Source organism: Salvelinus alpinus, chromosome 16, assembly GCF_045679555.1.
Source record: "Salvelinus alpinus chromosome 16, SLU_Salpinus.1, whole genome shotgun sequence".
Taxonomy (NCBI): Eukaryota; Metazoa; Chordata; class Actinopteri; order Salmoniformes; family Salmonidae; genus Salvelinus; species Salvelinus alpinus.
This window is the reverse complement of record NC_092101.1, coordinates 9,987,259-10,005,033: the sequence shown is the minus strand read 5'-3', so window position 1 is coordinate 10,005,033 and position 17,775 is coordinate 9,987,259. Positions and strand designations below refer to the sequence as shown.

The following is a 17,775-nucleotide window of genomic DNA, read 5'->3' as shown; positions in this document are numbered from 1 at the left end:
AGAGAGGGGGGATGGAGGAAGGCAGATGAGAGAGGGGTGGAGATAGAGAGAGACAGACAGATGGATGGAGAGAGCAAGAGTTCCAGGAATTGCGTTGAGGGAGATTTGCAGAGGAGCCGAAGCGTCACTCATGCAGACAGACAGGCAGACTCTAAATAGTAGTGGAGCAGACAGATGACTGGACGTTGGTACTTCCAGATTTGACTGTCTGTTAGTCTGACACCATGCCCCACCGGTGGGTAGCCCCACCGCTACCCCACCATAAGGCCTGGCACACAGCAACAGCCTTGGCCTGTTTCCGGTACTCCTGGAGTCCTCTCTACAGCCACAAGCTAACATAGCTAACTAACAGGTCTTGGCTGGGGAAGATTAAGGAAGGGGTGAGTTATCCCCCATACAATGCAAACCACAGTGGGGTTGTGTAAAGGGTTGCTCTCTGCTGGAAGAGCTCTGGCTGCTCTCCTTGTTCCTGAGATTATAAGATTATTAGACTTGCACTATCACGCTCATTTCCTGCTGTCAGTGAAAGATCTCTAGTGTCTAAGATGGTAGTCAGACCACCCAATATAAAGCAGCCTTCTCCTGTGGGCCCTATTTTGACAACACAAATGAGCGGTTTTCATGTCCAATGGGTCTGCGATAGCCAACTATGAATAATAGCCGACTGTTATGGAGTAAGCTCAAACTGTTGGCCCTAAAATGTTCTCTGTTCGATCGGGAACCGAAAGTATTTGCCTCGAGTAGTTTACGACGCTCATGACGTCTTGTGGCATTGTTATGTACACAGTAGAAACTTTATGTAATTTAGCCCGAATTTTCTACTGCGGAGAAAAGGGACAGTCATAGTGCACTACCCAACGCCATAAGTTGTCATTTTCTACGTCACAAATGGCACCCTATTCCCTACATAGTGCTCTACTTTTGGCCAGAGCCCTGTTATTTTGGATGAGAACTGACCTCAAGGTTGTTACATGGAGAGCAGCTGTTCCCTTTACCAGAATCACCCCCCAACACCCCTTCAACCCGGTGAGACCCAATTTTATTAGAGCCTTAAATCTCCTCCGCACTTGAGCAGAAACATTAAATAAGGAATGACCAACTTATTTCAAGCTGACAGGCTTGGACGTTGGGCCCGTCTCTCTCTCTGTCGCTCTCGCTCTCTTGCTCTCTCTCGCTCTTTCTCTCTTGCTCTCGCTCTTTCTCTCTTGCTCTCGCTCTCTCTCGCTGTCTCTCGCTCTCCCTACTTTAAGAGCCACTCTGCTGACATCATGACGAGTGTGTGTGCGCGTCTGTGTTGTGAGCGTGTTTGTGTGTGTAACGGGGGCGAGGCGAGGTGAAACACGCTTGGCTGAAACTCCAGAGCCGGACAAAGCGGCCTGTGTCTCTGGAAAGGACCAGCTGGAGTAGAACTTCAACCCCCCCCACCCCGTCCCAACTTTTTCCCTGTCTTTTTTTTCAACCCTGCTTCTTTTTATTCTTCCTCTACTTCTCTATTACACTGGATCCCAGTGCTTGTTCTCCTTTCCAGGCCTCAGTTCACCTCTTCCCCTGCATGTCTCTCTCTCTGTCTCTGTAGTATAGTGGGTAATCACAGGGTTCAGTACAGTAATTGGACCTGGAGTTCTGTAGCTCGCTGCCTGCCCCAGTTCTGTGGTGAATCTTGATAATAGGGCCTTGTTCTGGTCTTGTCGGTGTTTAGTGTGTTAGTGATGTTAGCTGTCTGTCAGGCCCTCTTTCCACAGGAGGCAACAGGCTCTGTTGGTAGGAGTCTCCCCTGATCACTGACCTGGGATCAGATATTGTTTCATCCTCCTAATGGTTAAATGTGAAGAAATAAGGATTTTGGCTGGGTAATCTGATCCTATAGCTGTGGTTAGAGGCAACTTATTTTTCCATCTGAAGAATGGCATAGTAGAGGCCGTGTCACTTGATGTAGAAACTCTGGAACCAGGTTGCTAGGCGTGTGTGTAGGAGCATGTGACTGTGCACGTGTGTTTAGATGCGTGCCATGTTCTGCTATGGCCTTACAATCTGTGAGCCCTCATGTGGGCACCCAGTCATGTCCCCCCCCCCCAACATGCCTCTCCCATTGAGCTGCTCTCCTCCCTCAGGAAGTCTCTGTCAGCATTCCTTATCCTCTGCCCATTTCTCCCCTTCCCACCTGTTCAGCGCCACACACACACACTATGATGGGATTTGAATTTGGATGCACACACACACACACACACACACACACACACACACACACACACAATCATGCATGTACACACACTAGGATGCGCAATCACAGACACACACACACACACACACACACTTGATCCCTCTCGCTCGCTCTCCACAGATAATAATAATAGAGTTATAACTCCTTCTCTCTTCCCGTAGACAGATAGCTGTCCCCGACTCTTCCCCGCTAATTAGCCTTGTACAGCTTTAGTTTTTATATCGAAATAACCACTTGTTAATCACTTTTATAACCAGCGCTAGTCACATAAAATGACGCCCATATGGGTCGTCAAAATGCATTGTGGGAGGCATCAAATTGATGCTGAATTGCAGTTTTATGGCTCGGGCTGCCCGGGCCGTGATTGATACCAGTCACACTTGGGATGAGAGGGGAAGTGTGGCTTTGTTGGGCCCTTCGATACATTTACGTAACTGTCAGTAGGACGGTGATGGCGTGAGCAGAGCTTTTTTACTAGTGTTCTCATACTTCCCAATGGCTCAGCATGGGGCTAGGCGAGCAAACCAGTCAGGCGAGTTTGATTTTAGGTCAGACAGACCACAGGATTTGCACTTTTGGGACTACTCCATTGGTTCCATTTCCCCCCCGGGCGAGCTCGATCAAGCGTACCTAAAGTATTTAAAACAAAATTAGTTGTGGTTCCAATTCAGTTACAATGAATTCCCGCCTCGACAGTAAATGTGCATTGTAACATTTATATTGACCAGTTACGTGCTCAGCAGTCAGTACAGCACGTGCCTCACATCAGCCTGTACAAATGCACTCATAGGTGTTCGTCCCAAATGGCACCCTATTCCCAATGCAGTGCACTACTTTTCACCAGGGTCCTTTGGGACAGAACCATGACGCAGAACACACTGGTGGTTCATTGGGACAAGGAAGTGTTGCCAGAGTGTCTCGAGGCGCCATGGCGTTGCCTGCGTTTTGCGTTGAGGTGATTTCTGACTTTGTTTTGGCTGGCCGTGCCAAGCCTCCTTCCTGTTGTGTTCCTGTGCTGATGGAGTCAGCAGGCCTCCGAGATGGATGGAACCTGGGCTGTAGACACACTGAGACGTAAGCACACACACACACACGTTTGTTTTACTGTCCTTGTGGGGACCAAACAATTGATTCTTATTGAAAATTCTGTTTTCCCTAAACCCTTAACCTAACCCTAGGTCTAACCCCAATTGTAAGCCTAAAATAGCCTTTTTCCTTGTGGGGACTGGCGAAATGTCCCCACTTGTCCAAATTGTCCTAGTTGTACTATCCTTGTGAGGACTTCTGGTCCCCACACATGTAGTCAAACCATAAAACACCCACCATATATTAGACAGTACAGCTGGAAAAGCATAATCCACTGTGCTCAGCTCCATCATCAACAGCTTCTCCCCAGAACGGCACGGTTCACCTTATATGCTTTATTGGCGATGGACTGTTCAAGGACACGGCCAATGTTGCCAAAGTGCTTACTGTTAGCGAAGTGAAGTGACTCGTCAGAAACCTGTCACATTTTGAGTGAAAGATAGAGACATCTTTTCTGTAATTACCCTCTGCTGTTTCTCCACATCCACAGATCTCACACACACACACACACACACACCTCATTTGGCACAGGGGGCAGGAATCGTTGTAGTATACTTCAGCAGAATGGTTTTGTCCAACTCATCAGTTGCTTTAAATCTGTAAATGAGAAGCCAGCAAGACAGTGCCCTAATGTGCTGTGTAAGAACATGTGAGTGTGTGTATGTGTTAGTGTTTGCAGGCTTGCGTACTGTGTGTTCATATGAGTGTGTTCATGCGTGTGTGTGTGTATGTCTCTCTCCCCCCACTCTCTCTCCCTCCCCCTCTCTCACTCTCCCTCCCTCCCCCTCTCTCTCTCTCCCTCCCTCCCCCTCTCTCACTCTCCCTCCCTCCCCCTCTCTCACTCTCCCTCCCTCCCCCCTCTCTCACTCTCCCTCCCCCTCTCTCCCTCTCCCTCCCCCCCTTTCTCGCTCTCTCACACACACTTTTTTCTCCTGGTCTGTGTCGCCCTCTGCAGGATCCTCTGGACGTTGCGCGCTCCGTCATCGTCATCCGCTCGCTGGTGCCCGGCGGCGTGGCAGAGTGCCATGGGGGCGTGCTCCCAGGGGACCAGCTGGTGTTTGTCAACGACACCTACCTGGACACGTGCACCCTGCCCCAGGCCGTGGAGGTGCTCAAGGCCGCCCCGTCTGGAACCGTCTACTTGGGCATCTGCAAGCCATTAGTGGTACGTACCGCGGCGATGTGTCGGGAACTTCACTTAAGTAGATTTGTTATGACAGGGATAATGCACATTAAACATTTGACTATTTTTTTTTTTTGTTGACATTTCTTTTCACGTTTTCTTTTTGCTTGACTTTTTGTGTTCTTTTAAACTTGTGTTAAAAGGTGTTGGTGCTTGATGCCACGTATTAGTGACGCTATTGACTTGTGATGGAATTTACTTTTTTATTTTTGAAGAACACAGCCTTGAATATCTGATCCTAGTTGTCCAAAAAAACGTCTGTTGCAGGGGCGTGATGACCTGTTTTCAGCTTCTGTAACTACAGTATATTGAGAGTGTGTAGTCTTATAGGAAATCCTGACAGTGTGTGAATGGTGCCACCTGTATGTGTGTCTCCTTCTAGATGGAAGGAGCAGAGGAGAGGGGACATGGGGACCTGGCGCTCCGGAGGACAGAGGGACAGAGCAGGGGCCGAGAGGAGAGTGTGTCCCTCTTGCTTACACACTCACTTCTGCCTGTTTCCAAGGTACTGTAATAGCACCACGGTAGTATGTTTACAATACAGCACATTTTTAACATTACGCTCAAAGCTCTAATATCAGGATTAGGATCACTACATAACGAACAGAAGGAAGTAACCCTGGCTAAGTACCCCTGGCTTAGCTTTGACAGGCCGCCACTAGTATTGGGTATGTGTGTATGCGAAAGAGAATGAGGCCCAGCCTTTCATTGCTCTTCGAAGCTGTTTTGTCACACATCAGAAGGTTCTGATAGCAGTGATAAAACGGTCAGGTAGTCTTTTGACACCCGAGGTCCCTACTGACCTGAGTGATGTTGGGTGTGTTTTCGGTTGGATGTACACTACCGGAGAAAAGTTTTACAACACCTACTCGTTCAAGGGTTTTTCTTTTCTTTTTTAATCTTTTTTCTACGTTGTAGAATAGTAGTGAAAGCATCCAAATTATGAAATAACACATGGAATCATGTGTTAAACAAATCAAAATATGTTTTATATTTGAGATTCTTCAATGTAGCCACCCTTTGCCTCGATGACAGAGTCGCACACTTTTTGCATTCTCTCAACCAGCTTCATGAGGTAGTCACCTGGAATGCATTTCAATTAACAGGTGTGCCTTCTTTCCTACTAAATGCGTTTGAGCCAATCAGTTGTGTTGTGACAAGGTGGGGGGGGGTATACAGAAGATAGACCTATTTGGTAAAAGACCAAGAACAGCTCAAATAAGCAAAGAGAAACGACAGTCCATCATTACTTTAAGACATGAAGGTCAGTCAATCCGGATTTCAAGAACTTTGAAAGTTTCTTCAAGCGCAGTCGCAAAAACCATCAAGAGCTATGATGAAACTGGCTCTCATGAGGACTGCTACAGGAAAGGAAGACCCAGAGTTTCCTTTGCTGCAGAGGATAAGTTCATTAGAGTTACCAGCCTCAGAAATTGCAGCCCAAATAAATGCTTCACAGAGTTCAAGTAGCAGACACATCTCAACATTAACTGTTCAGAGGAGACTGTGTGAATCAAGGCTTCATGGTCGAATTGCTGCAAAGAAACAACTACTAAAGGACACCAATAAGAAGAAGAGACTTGCTTGGGCCAAGAAACACAAGCAATGGACATTAGACTGGTGGAAATGTGTCTTTTGGTCTGATGAGTCCAAATTTGAGATTTTTTGGTTCCAACCGCCGTGTCTTTGTGAGACGCAGTGTGGGTGAATGGATGATCTCCGCATGTGTAATTCCCACCGTAAAGCATGGAGGAGGAGGTGTGACGGTGTGGGTATGCTTTGCATGTGACACTGTCTGTGATTTAGTTGGAATTCAAGGCACACTTAACTAGCATGGTTACCACAGCATTCTGCAGCTTTTTGACCAAGAAGGAGAGTGATGGAGTGTTGCATCAGATGACCTGGCCTCCACAATCCCCCGACCTTTACCCAATTGAGATGGTTTGGGATGAGTCAGACCGCAGAGTGAAGGAAAATCAGCCAACAAGTGCTCAGAATATTTGGGATCTCCTTCAAGACTGTTGGAAAAGCATTCCAGGTGAAGCTGGTTGAGAGAGTGTACAAAGCTGTCATCAAGGCAAAGGGTGGCTATTTGAAGAATCTCAAATATAAAATATATTTAATTTAACACTTTTTTGGTTACTAGATGATTCCATATATGTTATTTTGTAGTTTTGATATCTTCACTATTATTCTACAATGTAGAAAATAGTAAAAATAAAGAAAAACCCTGGAATAAGTAGGTGTGTCCAAACTTTTGACCGGTAGTGTAGATCTATGCAGGGGTTGTTCAAACAGGTTGTTCTTGAAGCATCTTTTGTAACCACTTAACACCACTTTCACCCTTCTATTCCTTAAATACTGGGCCCAATTTTAATCTCTTGCAGCTGAAGTGAAATCATACTGTTGAAGTGGATCATAGATGTGAAAATCATCTCACCCGCATGCTTTCCCTCTTGTGAACGTTGTCATTGGATATTGACACAATAGTATGTGTGTGTGTGTGTCCAGGGCTTTGCTGATGGCTCCATCCTCCCGGAGGATCTTGGACAGGAAGAGGACGAACCCGAGCTGATCCTGGATGGTAGCTTCCCTCGCTACACCTCACCTTTGACCCCTGCCTTAACCATTAACCCCACCTTGACCACTAGGAGCCTTAATCCCACCCCAACTCCCACCTTGACGCCCAGCCCAATGGGAGAGGAGAGGGAGATGGCCGTGGATGATGAAGAGGTTGGAGTGGAGGTGGAGGTTAGGGAGGGGCAGGTGGTGGACTCCTACCCCAGAAAACCCCCACCTTCGTGGGGAGAGTGGGAGAGAGACAACAGAGGCCCCGTCCTGCCGGCCTCTGTCCACTCTGGAGCTCAGGAAAAGGTGAGTGCTCTACTGTGTTGTGCGCTGGCAGGTCAGGCAAGAGATGTCTGGCTTCCTTCCACCTCTACATCTGACCAACAGGGTACGGCTGTAACACACCTGACTCCGCTCATCTCATGCAGTCTTCAAGACCACTCAATCAGTATTATGTTCCGAAATAATGCTACACATCACAGTGCGTCCCGTTATTATTTAGGTAAGTGTGTCTGGGGACAGGATGATACCATTTTAGTTTTGCCCTCCTAAACAGGTGGAGGAGGTGGAGGAGATGCCCAATCCAGACCTGCAGCCCAGAGCCCTTCTTGACCAGCTCACTCTGGGTCAATCTGTGGACTCCTGGGTGGAGACGGGTGGGGACAGTGAGGCAGACTCAGACTCCAGGAACGGAGGATCAGAACTCACCCTGACTGACACGGACACCGAGTCAGTACCTCTCTCTCTCTCGCTCTCACTCACATTCTGACACCTATTTACCCACAACAATTGATTTCTACAAAAATGTGGGTGAGAAGTTGAACCAATACTGCAGGTGTTTCAAAAAATACCTGAAATCATATCATAATAATAGTAATATACGCCATTTAGCAGGCACTTTTTTTTAGTAAACTGCCTTGAGTGTTCATTGACGTCATATCTCGTCTTTAGTGGGTTGAGTAAGATTTACATGCAATTACATGTATCTTTGAGGTAATGGATTCATTTCCTTTTCATCTGCTGATAAATTGGTCTGCACATCCTGGCTCTCTAGTGGGCTTAGCGCCCCCTCTGCTGGTAAAAGGGTGGTATAGCAGGCAATGACCCCAGTGATACTGCCTTTAATTTTAATTTTTTTAAGTAGGCATTGCGGTTAAGAACAAATTCTTATTTTACAGTTATAGCAAGAATAAAGTCATTTGATATACAGTGCCTCCGGGAAGTATTCAGACCTCTTGACATTTTCCACATTTTCTTACGTTACAGCCTTATTCTAAAATGGATTAAATATAAACATTTTCTCAGCAATCTACACACAATACCCCACAATGAAAAAGCAAAAAAAAGGGTTTTGGAACTTTTTGCAAATGTATAAAAAAACAAAAAACATATCTTATTTCCATAAGTATTCAGACCGTTTGCTATGAGACTTGAAATTGAGCTCAGGTGCATCCTGTTTCCATTTGACCATCTTTGAGATGTTTCTACAACTTGATTGGAGTCCACCTGTGGTAAATTCAATTGATTGGACATGATTTGGTCGAAGGAATTGTACGTTGAGCTCCGAGACAGGATTGTGTCAAGGCACAGATCTGGGGAAGGGTACCATAACATTTCTGCAGCATTGAAAGTCCCCAAGAACATAGTGGCCTCCATCATTCTTAAATCGAAGAAGTTTGGAACCACCAAGACTCTTCCTAGAGCTGGCCACCCGGTCAAACTGAGCAATCGGGGAAGAAGGGCATTGGTCAGGGAGGTGACCAAGAACCAGATGGTCACTCTGACAGAGCTCCAGAATTTTTCTGTGTAGATGGAAGAACCTTCCAGAAGGACAGCCATCTCTGCAGGACTCCAGCAATCAGGCCTTTTTGGTAGTGGCCAGACGGAAGCCACTCCTCAGTAAAAGGCACATGACAGCCCGCTTAGAGTTTGCCCAAATCAAATTTTATTAGTCACATAAGCAGATGTTATTGCGGGTGTAGTGAAATGCTTGTTTTCCTAGCTCCAACAGTGCAGTAGTAGCTAACGATTCACAACAATACACACACATCTAAAAGTAAAAGAAGGGAATCAAGAAATATATACATATTAGATTGAGCAATGTCGGAGTGGCATCAACTAAAATACTGTAGAATATAATACAGTATATACAAATTAGATGAAAGGCGCCTAAAGGACACTCAGACCATGATAAACAAGATTCTCTGGTCTGATGAAACCAAGATTGAACTCTTTGGCCTGAATGCCAAGTGTCACGTCTAGCGGAAACCAGGCACCGCTCATCACCTGGCCAATACCATCCCTACGGTGAAGCATAGTGGTGGCAACATCATGCTGTGGGGATGTTTTTCAGTGGCAGGGCCTGGGAGACTAGTCAGGATCGAGGCAAAGATGAACGGAGCAAAGTACAGAGAGATCCTTGATGAAAACCTGCTCCAGAGCGCTCAGGACCTCCAACTGGGGTGAAGGTTCACCTTCCAACAGGACAACGACACTAAGCACACAGCCAAGACAACGCAGGAGTGGCTTCGGGACAAGTCTCTGGGTATCCTTGAGTGGCCCAGCCAGAGCCCGGACTTGAAGCCGATCGAATATCTCTGGAGAGACCTGAAAATAGCTGTGTAGCGAGGCTCCCCATCCAACCCGACAGAGCTTGAGAGGATCTGCAGAGAAGAATGGGGAAACTCCCAAAATACAGGTGTGCCAAGCTTGTAGCGTCATACCCATGAAGACTCAAGGCTGTAATCGCTGCTTCAACAAAGTACTGAGTAAAGGGTCGGAATACTTATGTAAATGTCATATTTCCATTTTTGTTTTGTTTTAATACATTTGCAAACATTTCCAAAAACCTGTTTCTGCTTTGTCATTATGGGGGTGTTGTGTGTAGATTGCGGGGAAAAGCTGTAACCTATTAAAATGTGCAAACGGTCAAGGCGTCTGAATACTTTCTGAATGCACCGTAGCTGCTAAACATTCTGTATCTGCAACTGAGTCTATGTAAACCTCCAATTGTCTTCCAATATCCCTCCCACGAAAGCATCCCCCATCCCAAAAGACGGTGTTGTCCCTGACGAAACATAACAAAACAAATGGTAAAGCAAAAAAATAACATAGATATAGAGGAATAAATTAGATAGTACTGAGGACAGTAAGACCGGGGAAATCAACAGATGCCCATAAACCCGGTGGCTAACTGTTACATGTCCGCTCCTTTGGGTCCCTCGGACCAGGATTGGGAAATACTGGGATAGGAAAATTCGGGGATGCCAAATTTGCATTCAGCCCTTGCAATCACACACACATTCTTCTGAACCTTTACTTATGAATTTGTTCCACCTTTTTATGTGCAAACTTTCCGCAGTAATAGAGCTTTGGCCCGACACATCACAAGAGTTTTCTAACACTACATGAAAACAGAATACATTTGTGGTTTGATCTCCGCAAGCGTTCTCAACCACAAAGCACTTTCAAATCCCACTCAGCCCAATTTCACAGTGCAGGATCAAGTACGAAGCCGATATCGCGGTCTTGAGCAGTTCCTTTTTGAATTTTTCTCCTCTCGTCCGATTTCTATTAAACCAAAAAGAGCCCAAAGGAAGTTTTGACTTCTCCTCACGTCCCTAACAGCCTCATTCATACTCGCAATCGTGGTTTTGACCGCATCTCTTGCCGCGTGAGATGAATATCGAATTCATTTATCAGCTCTCTCTTCAGGACGGGGAATTGCTAGGGACCTCACGATACTTAGGTGCCGATACAATATGTATCGCGATTCTCACAATTCTATATGCATTTCGATTCGATACTGCGATTTGATGTTAAAAGCATATTGCTCAGTATATCTGCTGCAGAAAGACGAGAGTGCATGAGAAAATGAGTTTTGATCAGTCATGGAAGTAAAAGTGCTGAAAACATGTTGGCTCACTATTTATAAAGATTGAGGCCAAGCTATAGGATGCAAAATACCGGTCTTTTGGTGCAGGTACAGCCGACTAGCGCTAGCTAACACTGAAGTGACACAAGTACCCACACATATTCAAACGTGACGCTGTTATTTTCAGTGCTACCGGTCGCTATGTCAGATGGGCAATTACACTTTGTATCTGCACAGTTCTTCCTCTAAATGTGTTTTTGTCAACTTTTCTGTGGAAATTGTTCAAAGTAGTCATGTGCGTAGAGTTTTATGGTTTGTTAAACTTTGAAGTCAATGTTTTTTGTTTGGTATATATTTTAAAGGCATACCTCGGGATTTTGTACTTCGCCGTGGAAATTGTTCAAAGTAGTCATGTGCGTAGAGTTTTATGGTTTGTTAAACTTTGAAGTCAATGTTTTTTGTTTGGTATATATTTTAAAGGCATACCTCGGGATTTTGTACTTCGCCAGAGTCAGACGGTGGATTCCATTTTTATTTCTCTGCGTGCAGTTTGAAGGAAGTTGTTAACTAGCGTTAGCGCAATGACTGGAAGTCTACGATATCTGCTAGTTAGCAATGGCATGCAAAACTTCCTCTGACTTCCTTCATACTGGATGCAGAGACATAAAAATTATATGCACGAGTTTACCTGTCTCTAGGGAAGTAGATAACGGGCTTAAATGACAACATCCCGACGTATCCCCTTTGAAGTGAAAAATCTGTCTCGCAGCAAAATCCCATTATCGTGGAATTGCCCATATCCTCATGCGCCACATACACATACGGTATCATACTCCATATGCACACCTACAACTTCAGAACGTAAAAGAACAGTGTATTGTATTAAAGTACATATTTCTGGGACAATATAATGATTGATTGATCGACCTAATGGTTGATTTGTTCTCCTGTAGCTCGGTGCGTTTGGTTGACACGGAGAGGAGGAAGAGGGGCCAGGGTGGAGGAGGAGGACACAGGTAGGAGAACACAACACATCTGTAGAGACAGGTTCATTAAATTCCCTTCATACGCTACATTCACCATCGACCCTCTGGTTTTCATGAAACCTTTATTGTATGTAATGTATGCCGTTCGAGGTTTAGAGACCTTGCAGTGGTCAGCGGGAAGCAGGCGGCGTGTAGATACAGGAAAATAGAACATACAGGGACAACAGAGTTGGTGGTCGACAACATTTTGCGTGTTTTGCTCTTAGTGATCTACCTGAGAGGGAGGAAGGAGAGGGAGAGGAAACCCCTGCGTTCAGCCACTGGGGACCGCCACGCAGGTGAGTGTCTCTGCTGTATTACAGACAGTGTCTTTTCAATGAGAACCTGAACAGGTGCTCTTTAGCAGAGGCGTAACGGTTCACTAAAATGGGTAGTTGGGATCATGGGTGCGCCTGATTTTGGACGAGCAGAATTTGAAACCGTGCCTTATTCACCAATATTGGCACACCTGTGCCTATCTCCCCTCAGCAATTTAGAATGCACTGTGACCGGACAAAATCCTGCGTCGGTGTCATTATTATGGATTATAAAATTCAGCTAGTTTGTGGTTTCTGCCTGCATAATCTTGGAAACCCACAACTAAAATATTCTGTAATTGCATCAGATGCTTGATTAAGTTGACAGGGGAGACGCGTTAGAAAAGATACTAAAACGAGGAGCAGAAGCAGGAAGCGGAGCGGTAGCTCCACCCCTCCCCCCCCCCTCTCTCTTTGCAAGTTCCGGACAAGTCTAATGGACAAATGATTTCGCATGCGAGGCTGTCCAATATCATGAATATAGTCTTAAATAAATTAGTTGATGAACGACGCCGTTTACCTGTGACTATATTTCGGATATAGCATTGTCTGTTATGCCTTATTTCTTGGGGTAGACAATGATCAATTCAAATCAGATGCACATATAGGTCATTATCAATAAAACTTCACAATACGGTGCAGAGCATTCGATTTGACTGCTGGGGGGCCAGCTTCTCTAAAACCATTAACAACTACGTGCCGTTTTCAAGGGATTGTCCGATTTATTCCAACGCAAAACAATTGCGCCCATTTAGGTCTGTCAGAGTTATACAGCATGTAACTGCATGTTTTTCATGATCAGTAAACATCAATTGGTCATTTATTTTCAGATACGTGATGGTAGCCTATCCATTTGGCATATGGCATGTAGCTAGCCAGCTAAGCAAACAGCATGTCATTTAGCTTTTGATAAGAGCTTGATCGGCAAGTCCTCATCCTGGTAAAGTTGTCAGTCGGAGTACTGTCATCACCACTAATATACTGTTGGTCCCATGTTTCATGAGCTCAAATAAAAGATCCCAGATATTTTCCATTTCTACAAAATGCTTATTTCTCTCAAATTGCGTGCACAAATTTCTTTGTAGCCCTGTCAGTGAGCATTTCTCCTTTGCCAAGATAATCAATTCACCTGACAGGTGTGGCATATCAAGAAGCTGATTAAACAGCTTGATTATTACACAGGTGGAACTTGTGCTGGGGGCAATAAAAGGCCACTCAAATGTGCAGTTTTGTCACATAACACAATGCCACATATGTCTCAAGTTGAGGGAGTGTGGAATTGGCATGCTGACTGCAGGAATGTTCACCAGAGCTGCAGAGAATTGAATGTTTATTTCTCTACCATTTGCCGCCTCCAATGTAATTTTAGAGAATTTGGCAGTATGTCCAACCGGCGTCACAAACGCAGACCACGTGTAACCACGCCAGCCCAGGACCTCCACATCCTGCTTCTTCACATGTGCGATTGTCTGAGACCAGCCACCCGGACAGCTGATGATACTGTGTAAAAAAAAAAGCCCATTTGTGGGGAGAAGCTGACTCTGATTGGCTGGGCCTTGCTCTCCAATTGACTGATTTTCTTATATGAACTGTAAAGCCATCTAGTTTATCTCCTGAAAGTTTGTTTAACTATCCATATTGAAGTGATCTGTTATAAGCGAGCTAGCCAATTTGACGTAGTCCATCAAGCAATCGTGATGAAACACTCTTTTAAAAGCAATATTGAACAGGGGATAACATTAGCTAACTTTGCTAGGTAGGCCTACGTTGGTCGGAGAACAAAAGTACATTAGGTCTAGTACTAGGACTAGACAACTGTATAAAGTTTCTACCGGTAGCTCGCGAAGTAAACCTAGTCAACTAACAGAACATCTGCAAATGCGTCCTTATGTTGCTTGACAGGCAGAGGCCACAAAGTATGGGAAATTAGCCTAAACTGCTCAAACTTGTCAGGTTTAGTTAACTTTTATTTTATATCACTCAAATATCCAATTAATGTGGGCCAATAATGAGCAGTATGGTCAGACTACTTGTATACTACTCTACAGGTAAATCAGCAATTGGCCACCAGGTGTCACAAAAGCAAGTAAATGGATATTCCACACAAATAAAGACTATAATAACCGTTTCCAAAATGTCTACATAATAAGCGTTTTCCATACAATTGTAATTCAACCATAAATCAACAAATATAAGTTTTGGTACATTTGCTTTTCTAATTTACAAAATAGGGTAACACTTTACATGACGCCGTGTCATTACACGTGATTTCACAGTCATAACCATGTCATATGTCGTAACAGCTGACATAACAGGTCATAAACCTGTTATAAAATGGTCATGACACTATCATGATCCATATATTTAGACTATCTTGTCACACAGTGCGTTATTTTATGGCACCTCCATAAGTGTCAACCCACATTTATTCAAGTAATTTTTTTTCCCTGACAAGAAGTTTCCTTTCATTTTGAAAGTTAGTTTCTCAATTCCTTTTGTTGTAATGAATTCTTTAGTCATGTTTTTTTTTTTCTTCATCGTATTTTAAACAACTTGTAGAAAATACGCTGTACGACACTGTCATGAAGCGTTACGACCATCCTGTGTCACTTTACTTGGACTAAGAAAGTGCAGTTGATAACTGTCAAGAAGCATTATGACCATCGTATTCATTTAAGCCAGATAGGCCTATCACGTACATGCCCTTATATCAGTCATCAGTCAAAAAGAGGGTGTCTTGTCCTGCTCCTGAAATCTGCTCCTGCGTTCATCCCAGTCATCAGCAACAGCATTGCAATAGGTGCGTGTCTGACATCAAAATGTGCACAATTATAACGATAATTCCGTATGGTCAATTAAAAAAATAGATGTATTTAACATTAACACACTGTTGACAAGTAGGCTACGGTGTAATCTGATGTTTTGCTGGTGTGGTAGGTTCTGGGGGTTTTGACACTCTTATATATGTGTCATAACCAGCCATAAAATAACGCAATATATGTCACAAAGGTCTAAATATAATGGTCACGACAGTGTTATGACCATATTATGACAGGTTATGACAAGTTATGTCAGCTGTTATGACGGTGTCATAATGTGTTATGACGCCGGATGTGAAGTAAAAGCATTACCCAAAATAGCTCTAAACAGCCCGACGTGATATCTTTGTCAAATAAGCCTCCTTATCTGAGCTGACCCCCCCCCCCCCCCCCTCGTTGTTTTGGATTAGGTTAACTGCCCTGGTGGTTGAGTCTTCTGATAAGAATCTACGAGACAGTTGGCTAGCGATTCATCAAAATGGATGAACACTGAAGATGATCTATTCAAATCCTCAGTTTATAAAGGAGGTAGTTTGACTGGTGACGCGGTCTATTTAGACGGGCGCTCACACGCAAACAAAATGTTACAACTTAGTTATTGACGCTAGTATGTGATTTATATCACAGTTAAAAGAGAAGTCAAGCTCATGGTCTCTCTAGTAGGGTACCTCCGTCTGTGTGTGTGTGTGTGTGTGTGTGTGTCGTGCACGCCTCTTCCATGGAGAATTCTTGCCACTTGACTCGAAGATATTAAATGGCCTTTCTTTTTTTTGTTGTACAAAATGAATGTAGGCAAGGTTGCCTGAGTGATAGAGATCACAGGCTTGGTGTGTTTGTGTGCATAGGTGTGTTTGTGTGTGCGTGTTTGTGTACTTACCCTGGCCCACGTGCTTCCAGAGTGGAGGTGTGGCAGGAAGAGGGCGAGTCCCTTGGCATAAGCATTGTGGGCGGGCACAGCGTCATCAAGAGACTGAAGAATGGAGAGGAACTCAAGGGCATCTTCATCAAACAGGTGACGCCGTTCTCCCCACCTCACTCCCTCCCTCCCTCTCTCTTTTAAGCCTAAAGCTACAGTCAGTGATTTGTGAAGCGGTGTAACAAAAGAATAATGGGAACCCTTTTTATTTTTTATTTTTTAAATCCCAGAATGTAGCTTTACGTCGGTGTACTGATGCAGATATTTATTTTGAACTTGTCTCCTTGTATGTTTTGTAGAAAACATTTATGAATGAATTAAATGAACAGGTACTGCCGGAGAGCCCAGCGGGACGCACTTGCGTGCTGAAGACCGGGGACAAGATATTGCAGGTGAGGAGGGGAACACTATCACAACGCTAAAGCAATGACACAGCAATGATACAGGAATGCTAATTCAACACTGTAGCAACGGTAGTGGAACACTACTTACGACACCATGTCAATGCTACAGAAATGTAAATGCAACGTCACAACGATTCCGGACAGGTTGGTGTGACCTCTGTTTGTATCATCTCTCTCTCTCCCTCTGTCGTGTTTTCTCTCTCTCTCTCTCTGTCGTGTTTTCTCTCTCTCTCTCTCCCTCTGTTGTGTTTTCTCTCTCTCTCTCTCCCTCTGTCGTGTTTTCTCTCTCTCTCTCTCCCTCTGTCGTGTTTTCTCTCTCTCTCTCCCTCTGTCGTGTTTTCTCTCTCCCTCTGTCGTGTTTTCTCTCTCTCTCTGTCGTGTTTTCTCTCTCTCTCTGTCGTGTTTTCTCTCTCTCTCTGTCGTGTTTTCTCTCTCTCTCTGTCGTGTTTTCTCTCTCCCTCTGTCGTGTTTTCTCTCTGTCGTGTTTTCTCTCTCTCTCTCTCTGTCGTGTTTTCTCTCTCTGTCGTGTTTTCTCTCTCTCTCTCGCTGTCGTGTTTTCTCTCTCTCTCTCTCCCTCTGTTGTGTTTTCTCTCTCTCTCTCTCCCTCTGTCGTGTTTTCTCTCTCTCTCTCTCCCTCTGTCGTGTTTTCTCTCTCTCTCTCCCTCTGTCGTGTTTTCTCTCTCCCTCTGTCGTGTTTTCTCTCTCTCTCTGTCGTGTTTTCTCTCTCTCTCTGTCGTGTTTTCTCTCTCTCTCTGTCGTGTTTTCTCTCTCTCTCTGTCGTGTTTTCTCTCTCTCTCTGTCGTGTTTTCTCTCTCCCTCTGTCGTGTTTTCTCTCTGTCGTGTTTTCTCTCTCTCTCTGTCGTGTTTTCTCTCTCTGTCGTGTTTTCTCTCTCTGTCGTGTTTTCTCTCTCTCTCTCCCTCTGTCGTGTTTTCTCTCTCTCTCTCCCTCTGTCGTGTTTTCTCTCTCCCTCTGTCGTGTTTTCTCTCTCTCTCTGTCGTGTTTTCTCTCTCTCTGTCGTGTTTTCTCTCTCTCTGTCGTGTTTTCTCTCTCTCTGTCGTGTTTTCTCTCTCTCTGTCGTGTTTTCTCTCTCTCTCTCTCTGTCGTGTTTTCTCTCTCTCTCTCTCTGTCGTGTTTTCTCTCTCTCTCTGTCGTGTTTTCTCTCTCTCTCTGTCGTGTTTTCTCTCTCTCTCTCTCTGTCGTGTTTTCTCTCTCTCTCTCTCTGTCGTGTTTTCTCTCTCTCTGTCGTGTTTTCTCTCTCTGTCGTGTTTTCTCTCTCTGTCGTGTTTTCTCTCTCTGTCGTGTTTTCTCTCTCTCTCTCTCTCTGTCGTGTTTTCTCTCTCTCTCTCTCTCTCTGTTGTGTT

The 17,775-nt window shown here is 44.8% G+C and overlaps 1 protein-coding gene across 7 annotated transcripts in view; it reads left to right on the top strand.

Annotated features, from left to right (window-relative positions):
- The window catches only part of LOC139540762 (inaD-like protein), a 176,411-nt gene that overhangs the window by 50,646 nt on the left and 107,990 nt on the right, over positions 1-17,775 (top strand). For 6 of the 7 annotated variants that reach the window (XM_071344704.1, XM_071344702.1, XM_071344700.1 and 3 more), the window contains 8 exons: positions 4,263-4,472; positions 4,873-4,995; positions 7,002-7,364; positions 7,597-7,787; positions 11,886-11,948; positions 12,185-12,256; positions 15,991-16,105; positions 16,339-16,401. In XM_071344704.1, the coding sequence (XP_071200805.1) occupies positions 4,263-4,472; positions 4,873-4,995; positions 7,002-7,364; positions 7,597-7,787; positions 11,886-11,948; positions 12,185-12,256; positions 15,991-16,105; positions 16,339-16,401 (1,200 nt within the window). The remainder of the gene's footprint in view (positions 1-4,262; positions 4,473-4,872; positions 4,996-7,001; positions 7,365-7,596; positions 7,788-11,885; positions 11,949-12,184; positions 12,257-15,990; positions 16,106-16,338; positions 16,402-17,775) is intronic. The other variant, XM_071344701.1, reaches the window with a different exon arrangement.